Below are 12,599 nucleotides of genomic sequence, written 5' to 3' on the forward strand. Positions count from 1 at the left end.
CTGCCTTCAATTACCACAAACCTGTTCCCCGTGTGTATATTACAGTGAAATCTCCTTAAGATATGTTCCTGCACATATTAGTGATTCTCTTCCAGCTCATATGCCTACCACATAATCTAAAATACGTTGACAACAGATAAAAAAATCTAATCAAGAAGATGCTAAGACAGCAAAAGTGGCTTGGTAAATAAGAAAAAAATTGGTAAGAACTACATTTCTATTGCTATTGCTGGCTGCAGTAAACAAAAGTAATTGCATTTAAAACTATGTTACTCCTGCTTGAAATCTTAAGAGTCTTGGTGATTACCAGGTAATTAGTGATTACTGATGATCATCTTACTGCTACTAGTCTGTATGCTAGAAAAAAGTGTGCACTTTTCTTACCATCTTTCTTATAGAAACAGGACATCTTGCTTTATTAAACACATTGACTCAAGCAGGATGACAATTTGGGTGTCATTCCCATTTTAGAAATGGAATAAAACCAGCAGCAGCCTTATGCTGCGAAAGAAGCAACAGATCACTTTAAGGAGCTCGTGCCACAAGCCCTTGTTTTATTGTTTCTATTGTCTCTTTTTCAACTATGAAATATTCACAGTAGAAATTTCAGAAAATCCCAGGATCCACAGCTCCCAGTGATCTCCACAGTGGAAAGGAATTGGCATGACTGGCAAAGGAGCGCAACGAGTGTGCGGTGCAGGCATGAGTCACATGCTGGCTTCTCTTCACGATACTGTCTGCAGATTTTTGCTGACTCCTGTTAGTTTCTAAAAATGCTGTTAAGCTTATGTTTTGCAATCTGTGTACATCCAAGAAGCACAGATCGTGGAGATTAACTTCTTCCAGATCTCCAGATCACAAGTTACCAAAAGAAGCAGATATTATGGTAACTTTCCTACAAAGATTCTATTAAAAAAAAAACACCTTGAGAACCAGGTAAACCAGAGGTATCATCCATCCAGGAAAGGATTGGCCATGCAAGTTTCTGAGGTAAAGTGGGAATATAGCAAACACGCATCTTAATAAATTAGGCTTAACAGCTTAACAACACTTTTCAACTACAGAAGGCTTTAGAGGCATTAGTTAACAAATTAATCTTGACAATAAAGCCTTGTCTGACTAAATGGTAAGATACTGAAGTTTCCTACTTTACTGAGAGAAATTAATATTGAAATCCAAGATACAAAATTTGAGAAATAAGGCAAGACAGAAAAAGCGAGGCGGATAATACTAAAGAGAGGTGTTTAGTGATAAAAAGCTCAGCCATGGTACACACAATTCAGGATGTACATCATAGAAAAAAATAAGAATATTTGTGATTAAATAGTGTATCCTGCCTCTTTTTTTTTTTTTTTTTCCAAAATTGGTGCCACTGAATTCATCTCTAAGAAAAGTCTCAGATCAAGAAATACTTCCTGTATTAAGAAACACACACACAGCTAACCAACCTACACACACAGAGCTAACCAACCTAACATGGGATTCTTTCAGCAGAAGATGAGGATGCAAGAAGGTTCATTGCTCAATTAGTTTCCATCCCTACATGGATTATTCTTCACTTTGACCTGTCTTTGAAAAGAAATCTAAAGAACTTGTTACGCTCATACGTAAAAATATTAAAATTACAAGTGAGGCTAACAGAAAAAATGGATGCTCAATAAGCTCTGCAGAAACTACTCTACTTACCAACAAATAGTATATTAAGTATTATATTTTATTCTACTTAAAACAACTGCAAGAAAACTGCTATATACTAAAAAAAAAAAAAAAAAAAAAAAAAAAAAAAGGAACCTCTGCATTCACATCTGCATGAGAAAGCTCCACATTACTGGATTAAGCTCACAAAACAGTTTTAAGGGCAGAACATTCCCCAAGTAAAGAGCATTGCCTCCCAGTATAGGGCCATATTTAGGATCCACAAGACTTCTACCAAATAGACTAATCCAATCCACACTGGGAAAAATTATTTCTGTGAGGCTTTAGCCATTTACAAAATAAACCATTTTCCTCAACACTAGTACATATCAGAATATCATTAATTAAAAGTTGTGTTTTAGTGGACTGTTGTACTTAGCCCTCACCATTTTGACTGGTCTCATGGGACATTGGATTTACATGTGCAAGAGTGACCTGTAAGACTCAGGGAAGGAATAATAAGAACCCTAATATTGTAATTCATACTTCCTGTCATCTCTTTTTCATTACTTTTTACTGTCATGCAGTGTTGATTACACAATTGTTGTAACAATTCATCCATTTCAGACTGCAAAATGTTTCACTTCAATAATCTTTGACAGAACAGCTCCCATGACTCAGTTCCCTCCTATAAAAAAGGTTGGAATTTCTAATCAAGAGTCAACATACACCTAGTGTGGCAAATTTCTGCTCATTTCAAGAATTAAGAAAACTTCCCTTTTACTGGTTTGTTTAAGACTACTTTAGTGTATAAAGAAAAATGCAGCACGGTATTAATAGTGACAATTTGGAACAGTGACATGACTTGATTTAGGTTTTAATATTGCCACCACCCTTAGCCACAGATCTTTTGTAACCTTATTTTTATGCCTACCTGGAAGAATATTTAGTCCATGCTATCAAAATATAATAAAAATCTGAGTAAAAATAAGGAGAAACATCACTGGGGAACATTTTAAGCTTCGAGACCTTCATGACCAGTCTAGTGAGGACATGCACAGGGAAAATAGGAACATTTCAGTTCAAATATTGTTTGGATGAATCAAGTCTAGCTTTTCTCTTTTAAATAATTCACATATAATTTATCATCTGATTGCTACAAAAACTAGACTGTGGACTCAGCAACTCCTTTGTGTTCTTACTTCTCAAATCAGGCCAAAAATGAATCAGATTTTATTATAATGAATACAATTGAGACTTTGCTCACAGATTTCAACTGAAGCATTTTATGTAGAGAAAAATCTAATCTATTATGTACCTCCATGTTACATCTAATAAAGGCTGTGCAAAAATTATTCTCAGTTCATATGATCAATAGGACACATTTTAAAAAAAATAATCTTTCTGCGTTTCTGGATGAACATTCATGGTCGTGGAGAAACAAAGGAAATTTCAAAAAAGGAAAATTCTTAAATCAGTATGTCAAATATCTGTTACAAAATCAGACTATAGTTCTTATCCTACCCAGCTCTCAAATGAGAGTGAGAATGCAATTTAAAGAGGCTGAAAATCCAATAAATCACTTTTTATAATAGTCAGCAATACTACAACTTCACATTCACATTCTATGGTTATTTCAGGCCTGCCTCAGATTAAAAAAAAGTCTGATTTTGAATTACTGTAATTAACTGCAAAAGCTTGCTGATTTGTTGATGCAAAATAATGTCAATCATTTTCATAAACTTGTTAGAAACTTTGTAAATAAATAGGAAAAAATGATACAAGGAAGAGAAATTCACTCTTTGTCATCAGTTTACTGTTGCCATGCAGAGAAAGGTGTTGTAAGGATGGACACAAGCAAAAACCATGGTCCTCACCCAGCCATCATTAGTGTGGCATTCTTAAACAGTGCACTATATCTTGTCCCAGGGTGGTTGTGAAACAGGGTCTATTTTACATTTCACCCTGAAAACTTACTAAGTTTGGAAGGAAGGATGAAAGGAAGGTGTGAAACACTGAGTTTGCTTAGAAGCCGAGTAGGTAAAAAATTAGTTTGGTGAGGAGGAAAAGAAAAACCCCTCTTGAGCTGAATAGCTGTAGGCACATGCCATTAATTTTAGCTATTAAAAAGTGCTGAAGTGTATTTTGAAAATCTTCACTCTTGCACAGATTTCTCTGAAAGTATCTATGGGACTTCTTCATTCCAGGGTACAAGGAGCACAGTCTGGCCCTAAACTGAGAATATACAACCCATGAACATTACTGAAGTAGAATTGCAATTGATAGTAATTTCACTACCAGTGTTATGTATTTTCACAGCATACTGCGTAACATAAAAATCATATCCTGTAAACAATATTCAATCCACTTCACTTTACTACTGGAAATCAGGAGGGAAAGAAGAATCATAACTCCCCCTAAAAGCAATGACCAATTTGCTACAGTAGGCAATGGCACAACCGATACAAAACTCAGCTCTTGGTCTGATCCTACAGAACAGAGAATTGTCCTACGCATGTTTGAGGGAAGTTGAGTGGGATCAGGCTCTTTAATATAATCTGCAAGAGAGATAAATCAGAACTGCAATCTCAAATGCAAATCATTTAAGTATTCATTGATACCTGTCTTGCACCAGCTGTAGGGGGAATGAAAAAACTGATGCAGGAATGGGCCAAGAGCGATCTAAGACAGAACACACAGGTGCTGACCAGGGCTGGGGGCACAAATGCAGTTATTGTGTTGTACTTCTTGTTTTCTGTGCATTTTCAAGGTGCTAGCTCTGTTTTGTTTTGGGTTTTTTTTTGTTTTTTTTTTTTTTTTGGGTTTTTTTGGGGGTTTTTTGGGGTTTTTTTGGGTTTTTTTTGTTTTGTTTTTGGTTTTTTTTTGTTTTTTTTTTTTTTTTACCAGAACACTAAGGACACTGAGCTGTAATTCTTTCTATCAAGAAGTCTGATTCAGCATCTGTAAAATATGTTTAATATTTAATTAATTATTAAATTAAACACCATTAATTATGGTGTCTTCCTTTACCAAATTGTAGCTATGATCCACTAATTTTATTCCGGGGTTGTTTTCTGGCAATTTTTTTCTTCTATTGAAGTAAATTTGTTAACAAGGCATTAGAAAACAAAATTTTCTGCCATCGAAAGTATCACCTTTTGTCACAAAGGTCTCCATGAGCACTCTAAACACAACATGCAGCTTGAGCATAGGGGATCAAAAGCCCAGGTACTGCTTCAAAGAAGCACAAAACAGTCTGGGGCTCAATTCTACTTCTACTGTGGTCAGTAACACAGAGAATGAGTCATTTTTCTCTACAAAAATGCTTCTAAACTGCAATCCCTATCTCACAGAGGTTTAAGTCAAATATTGGTCTAGAAGATAACACTACCTTGGATACGGGATTCTCACAGAAGGTAAGAAAGGATCAAGGCACAACCATGTCAGTTACCAGTGGGCAACCAGAGTCTGGGTTGTTTCTTTGTTAAAAAACATTAAAACAGTAAGAACTTGACCATGCTTCCATCAATTTAAAGTGCTTTGTTAGATAAATATTTTTAAGATCTGTACAACAGGCCGTCTATTTAACAATGAATACATTTCAGGCTAATGTGCTGCCAAGCTCCAGCTCTCTTTCTAGCAGCTGAATTCTTGGATAAAATAATTTTGCAGGGTATGAGCAATGCAGTTCTGAAAATAGCATCACTGCAAAATGAAAGATGGCAAGAACCTCTATAATGCTGATTTATTTCAATGAAATTTCATCTTTTATTATTAGTATCTATTTTGATGTTTTCAGCTGAATTTTCATACTTAGTAAAATGTAAATCTATAGAATTTGTTCATTCTGAGGCTCCAGCATAAATACCTAGGAGGGAAACAAACAAAGAAATTGCCCATTCACAATTTACATCATAAAATATGTAAAACAGAAAAATGCTTTGTGGATCCAAATTTATCATCACCATACTTACAAGGACATTAAAAATGGAAAAAAAAAAAACCAAAACACCACACAATCAAAAAAAAATCCCACCAAAACATCAAAATAAACACCACCAATCAACAAGCTGTTTCACACTAATTCTAAGTATGTTTCCACTAGAAGAATGGATTGGAACAACACTCTTTAAAATATCAGTGGGTTTAAGCATCTTGCATAATGCTCAGCATTTAGACATGTGCTGAGAAAACATTAAGAGGTGATATTGCACTTCCCTGACTCTAAGTAGATTACATCTTTTGGCTCTCCTTCCAATTCACTGATATGAAGGTATACTTCAGTACTTTATTTTTTTCCTAATAGTGAATATTTTTACATAGGTTGAGAAAAAAAAACAATTTTAAAATGAGAATGAGCCTCATATTTTATAATCCATTAATACAGCAGTCTTTTCTAATTAACATCAGCAGCTAAACTGGCATTCTTCTATCACAGACTATAAGCTATAAATGGGATTTTATGCATATGAGAGGTCTCAAAATCCCTAAGTCTGACAGTAGAAACAGATGAAAAGAAAACTTCATAAATGTCATCTATCTACCTTTGGTCACTGGTGCCATAAAAAAATGATGCTGAGACCAAGCCCAGCCACACTCTCAGCAGGACCTACACTTATTAGGTCCATGTGAGGAAGCCAAAAATATGAATGTCCCAGCTGTGCAAGCCCTAATTCATATGACTCAATACAGACTTCCCTGAGTCGTCCTAATGACACCAAAACAGTAAAGATGATTCATGCAAGTAAAAAATGAGAATACACAATTTCTTTTCTAAAAATGTCCTGTCTGCATACATATAGATATATGTTCATATGTATACTATTTTTATCTTAAATTATCTTTATCCACCAATGTATGTAAGTGGCAGATCTGTCTTGAATTTTATATTTAATGTAATACATGCATACAGAACAAGTGACTGAGGAGGAAAAAATGTTAAAAACTAAAAGAAAGAGAGAAAAGGAGTAGAAGAGGAAAATTAGAGGGGGGATAAAAAGAAAAGACATTAATGTATATCCACAGTGATGCAGTAATTGCAGAAATAGTCCCATTGATTTTGAAACATTTCATCCACAGCTTTATAAAAAAATAAAATATGCTTCATTTTTTTTTTTTTTTTTTTAATCAGTACAAACAGGTTTACTATCAGAAAGGAGAATGTGTATCTTTATGTAGTACATTACTTACTATCAGTAACAATATCAATACATGCTGTGCCAAAAGGATACTTAGGAATTACAAGATATACTTAAGACTATCTGTCTTGATGCAGTGTGGAGAAAAGAAGAGAAATAAACTCTGCTATCCTTTTCAGACAACATACAAACCTTGTATATTTAACAATATGTTTTTTCTGAAGTCTGTACTGATAATAAATATATAAATATATATGGCTACAACAAAGAAGTGCTTTGCATACTGTGATAGCAGTAGTGGTTATAGTGCCAGGAGTACTATATACAATATTCTCATCTAAGTGCAAAGTATCTGCTGTGCTGCAGGTATAATTAAAGGACTTGGAGTTGCTGTGTTAAAAATAAGAACATGGTATCTTGTACCAACAAACAGATCCCTAACACATGACACAATTCATATGATACATTTAAATGGAATGAAAAATGCATCAATCAGCAGCTAAGCCTTATGGCTCAATTCAAGACACAATTACTACTGTATTTTAATAGTTTATTAAAGGATAGTTTTCAATATTTGCAGTGAAATATTTCAACACTGGAATCAAGGAATTCAATACCACCTGCTCAGATTTTCAATGAAAAATTAATGCTACCATTTCATACAACAAAAACCTGCACCTGAAATTCCCTATATTTTGCTTTGTAAACATATCAGGGCCTTTTTACCTTATCAGAGAATTAAAACTAATCAAATTACTGAGAGTCTATCACACAGGCATTGCATAAACCTTCAGCATTTCTTGTTAAGAATACTACATGCTTCTATGTTGTTATATTTGTGATAGGGACTTCTGAATGTTTTAGTAAAAGCACATGTTAAAATATTTATTAATGTAGAAGAAACAGATGACTGAAGGAAAAGTGATTGTACACTAATGAGTTGTTGAAGAAACCATATACTCTATATCCCTGAATATGCATATTTTTCACACAACACAGCTAAGAAATCCTACTTCCTCAGACCAACTTTTTCACTAAGAGAAAAAAGAGACTGAAAATAATTGGGAGAAAACAGGTAGCTAATCACATAATATCAGCAAACTTCCAGTTCTTCAATTATTCATATCCTTTCTTTCCTTTATTCTCCTCTCCTGTTTGCTTTTTTTTATTCCTATTTTTAATATTCTTAATATATAATATCTTTTACATTAAGAGCATTTGCGTCACTTCTCTTTGTTCTTCCCCATTTGTAATTTTAGTAAGAAATAAAACACTGCTGTCAAGTCTTAAAAAAGATTAGAAAAATTGTTTTCTCCTTCACCTGTTACATCATTACTTTTTTGCTAAGCAGCTCTCCCTGCATCAACCTGTTGTGTGCTGCCTTCTAAACAAACTAAGCCTTACTTGCACTTTGATGCCATTTCAAAGGGGAAACAGTACTGTGAGGGATGCACAGTCACTATAGATTGTTTCTGTAATATTTCAATGGAATAACAATGAGAAAAAAAAAAGAGAGCAAACAGCAAGTAGATTGTGCAGAACATGGAAATGTTGATGACTAACATTCTGAATTACTTTATTATAGGTATATTTATAATTAAAGTTATATGTTTCACTGTTGTCAATTTCTATTATCATTATTGTCAATAAAGGTAAATTCAGGAGGAAATTAGCAAAAAAAGATGGGGAGACAAAACCAGTTTTAAAAGAATATCACATGTTCTTATGTTAAAAAGCAATCTGGACTTCTATTTGAAAAAAAAAATATTCTTTTTATATGATTTCACTGGGTTCCATTTTTCTTTCTCTTTTAAACCCAGAAAAATCCACATAGAAGATAAATTGTAATTAGTTGTGTATGATAACCTTATCAGCTCAGTGAGAAAACGTAAATATGGGAGAAACACAAGAAAACAATGAATTAAAAAGCCCTGCGTTTGTATTTTGCTACACTTGCTTCTACATGGCACATATTTATAAACTTCAACACGAGTATGTTTTAAAAGGCAATTTTGCCTACAGTGGAAGACTGTATTTATTCAACTTAGAAAATACTAAGTGGTTTTTCCACACTTATCTTTGTGGTCCTTTCATTTAACAGTGCGAGCATCTCTTTGAGTCTTTCATAATGGAACCGATACTCAGAACTGAATCCAATTACAACAACCTACCAGCAGTACTAATTGGTGAAAAAGCATTGCTGGTAATTACTGCAAGGCATCCTTCTGCCCAGGATGAACGACACCAATAAATTCTACCCAGTGTTAAACAATAAGGAAAGACTACCATTAGCACTCTTTTTCTTATGTAAAATGCATTAAAGTGAGTCATCCACTTAAAAGTTACCTACTGGTAGCTGTAACCCAGATTCGAGAACTAAGGTAAGTGCTTCAAAAAACCAACCAAACAAAAAGAATATAAATATAATGAGGTGAGAGAGAAGAAAAAGGAAGAAAACACGATCACATAGTGCTTTGTCGTGGATTTTTTTTTCCTATCTGTAGGCGAATCTTCAATATGTATTGCCTTTCCTTTTGCCTTTCTTTTATTGCATCATTATTATTTGATCTTTGCACTGCTCTGGGCAACACTTTCATGCTAATAATTCTGCAGCGCTTTAAAGATTTCTATCTCAGGGCCAGGCAAGGCACCGAGCTGCGTGCACCGCGAGCATCCTTCAGCTCTCGCGAAGATATTTCTGAGAAGTAACGATGTGCAAGGCCAAGGCTGAAGAAAACACTTCTTCAGCTGCGTGGCTTTAAGCGTGCGAAAGCCCCCCCGGCGGGACCCACGCGTGCGCACCCGCGGACCCACCGCAGCCCCGAGCCCCCGCGGGTGCGCTGGAGCCTGGCCAGGCAGGAGGGAGCCGGAGCCCGGGCTCGGAACTCCCAGCCATGCCCGCCTGCCCCGCTTCCCATGCCGGCCGCGGAAAGGCAACGAAATCCGCCTCCCGTGTGGATTTCGAGAAAATTGCCAAAGTTTTCAGGTTTTTTTTTTTTTTTTATAAACAATGTTGTAACTCCATCCAGGCTGGAATAACCTCTGTGGGAGGAAGGGGCGGACTCTGTGTAACTCGAAACTTTCTTCTCGACAGGGATGACCTGACGGGGTATATTTGGGAGCCGCTCCGGAGCGGGATTCCTAGGCGAAACCTTTACCTCAAAAGTCCCGCCGCCGGCGGTCACCGGAGCTTCCCCCTGCCGGCGACCGCCCCGGCGGGACCTTCAGCTACCCTGACTCTTCTAAGCAAAAGCTGCCGAAAACCTACAATTTTCCCCGACCTTCACTTTCCGCCCGGTCTAACTTGATTTCCCTTTGTATTGTCGCTGTCCCTGGCGCCAAGGAGCGCCCCCGCCCCGGCCGTGCCCCCGCCCCAGACCCCCGGACCCCGCTGGGACTTACGTGGTGGCCGAGGGGAAGGGTCCCTCCGAGGAGTGGTTCATCACCACGGACTGGAAAAGTGTCAGGCTAAAGACCAGAAGCCAGCCAGCAGCCATCTTCCTGATCGAAGATCGATCCCCCTTCCCCAAGTCGGCGAGACGGCAATAATAATAATAAATTCAATTATCGTGTGTGGCGGTGCGGGGGGGGCCGTGGTTCTTTAAAGCCTCCTCCGCTCCCCCCACCCGCCCCCTTGCAGGAGGCGCAGCCCAGAGATGCGCGGAAAAGCGGGAGCGCGGCCGAGGGTGGGGAGGAGGAGGAGGAGGAGAAACGATGGAGATCTGTGGGTGGAGTGGGGGAAGAGGCGAAACACAGAAAAGAGAGCGAGCGAGAGATACTCCACTCTCTGCTACTCCAGCAGCAGCTCCAGCTTCATCTGATCCGCCGCCATCAGCGCTACTTTTGTAACAGATCCTACTCTGCGTGTGTGTGCGCGCGTCCTTCCCTGATTTATTCCACTGATTGCAGAGCAGAAAGAGGAGGAGAGAGGCAGGCGGGGTGGCGGCTCCTGAAAGAAGAGGAGGGAAGCAGGCGATAGAGTTGGAGACGGGCAGATCTCTGCCGGCTCCTGCCTTCCCTGCCGGCAGCGGGGAAAGTCGGGGCGAGCAGCGGGGGCGGGCGCCGGGCCCTGCGGCGGCCGCGCTCCATACAAGGCGCCCGGGAACTCCCGGCCGGGCCGCCCCGGGGCCGCGCTGCCGCCGCCCCGCCCCGCCCCGCGCAGCCCGCACGCTATTTTTAAAACCGCTTCGTGCCTTATTTTAATTCCAGCCCCCTCCTCCCTTCTCGGCGGCAGCAGCAGCCGCACGCGGCCCGTGTGCCACCAGTCCGGGCTTCGATTTAAATAGGTATTTCATGGATGTATCTATAAATGCCGCTCTCCCCGCGGCCGGCTGGAGCAGCGCCGCTCAGCCCCGCGGAGTCCGCCCGGCCCCCGCGCCGCCGCCCCCGCCCTTCGCAGCGTCCCGGGCCCGCAGCGCCCCTGAGCGCCTCCGAGGAGCCGCCCCCGGGCACGGCCGGGGGCCCTCGGGCTTCACCCCCGCCCCGCCGCATCGCTAACCCAGTTATTCATTTCAGATCCCTCTGGAAATTCAGAGGACGAACTCCCTCTCGCCTCCTTTCGTTTGCCCATGTTCACGCACACCAGTCTCTGTGGCAACTATACACTCTCGGTATAAATGTAGAAAGTAATCCGGGGAAATATTTCTTAGCTTATTTGTTAAAGCAGTTAAAAGTTCAGTGACAAATTTGGTTTCCTTTTTGATCTGTGGGTTGGTTTGTTTGTTTTTTTTTCTTTGTATGTGCTTATATATTTATATTTTAATATATTTACTTAGTTCAACAGGTGAAAATGAAAGAGCAGACCCAGTATTCATTTTGTTTTCATGTCCCTTGAATTTAAGGATCACATCTTGAATGTATTAACTCACAAGAATTTCTATAAAACAGAAAAGTGCTCATCTCTATTTTAAAGGTGGCAAAGGGATCAAAACTGAGATACACAAATGAAGAACTGAGTGCTCACATTGCCCGGGCTCAAAGCCAGCACGATATTTCAGTTGCAATCTGTAAAGCATGCAGTCACTCATCTACATTGTTTCTGGATTGGAGCTGGCACTTGGGAGCCCGTGGGAAGAACTCCCAGTTGTCTTCACCTATCCACCTACCTATAGGTACGTAGGATTCATCAGGGTTTGGATGCAAGTTTGAAATAGCATTTTCTAAAATGATTCTGCAGCCTTTAGACTCAAACAGTCTGAAGAGTATCTATAGCTCAGCTTTCGTTGATCTCCATAGGCCTGACAGTTTTGCCACATGAAGTGGCACCTCTTTGGGTACTTACCTGTAACTGCTCAGCTGAGTACGTCTGCTTCCCCACAGGGATGTCAAGGGTACCAGCACAGTCATGGCCCTGTGGCACAAAAGTCCTGCTCCACATGAGACGTATTGTGAGGAGATCTGGGGTAGAAAGATTGTAGGGAATGGATTAAAATCTTGGAGAAAGGCACAGCGGAAAGGGGCTGGAGATGTGAACTAGTACAGGTTGCACAAGACCATGACAAATTTACTTAGATAAAGTGATTTACTTAGATAAAACTCCTCATTTTTGGGCTCTCACACTAAGAGTAGCATTAAATATTGAACAAAAATGCTAATTCTGCTCCTTGATAGGACTCTGAAGTTTGGCTCAAGTTCATGCCTGAACTCTGCTGAGTTACCAGGAACCAGATGTTCTTTGGTTAGTTGTGCCCCAAAACACCTACCATTTTGCAGTAGGCAGCACAGTAATGGATTAACACTGGCAACACCCCTCCAGAATAAATGAGAATGCCCCACCTGGCTCCTTCCCTACCTGAATGATCAAGTATATGCCCATTTCTTCTCTTT

At 39.2% G+C, this 12,599-nt stretch overlaps 1 protein-coding gene across 1 annotated transcript in view; it reads right to left on the bottom strand.

Moving 5' to 3' along the window:
- The window catches only part of CACNA2D1 (calcium voltage-gated channel auxiliary subunit alpha2delta 1), a 361,282-nt gene extending 350,845 nt beyond the window's left edge, over positions 1-10,437 (bottom strand). The window contains exon 1 of the mRNA XM_053943262.1: positions 10,176-10,437. Coding sequence (XP_053799237.1) covers positions 10,176-10,270 — 95 coding nt within the window. The 5' untranslated portion in view covers positions 10,271-10,437. The remainder of the gene's footprint in view (positions 1-10,175) is intronic.
- Between the last annotated feature and the right edge of the window lie 2,162 nt (positions 10,438-12,599).

Source organism: Vidua chalybeata, chromosome 5, assembly GCF_026979565.1.
Source record: "Vidua chalybeata isolate OUT-0048 chromosome 5, bVidCha1 merged haplotype, whole genome shotgun sequence".
Taxonomy (NCBI): domain Eukaryota; kingdom Metazoa; phylum Chordata; class Aves; order Passeriformes; family Viduidae; genus Vidua; species Vidua chalybeata.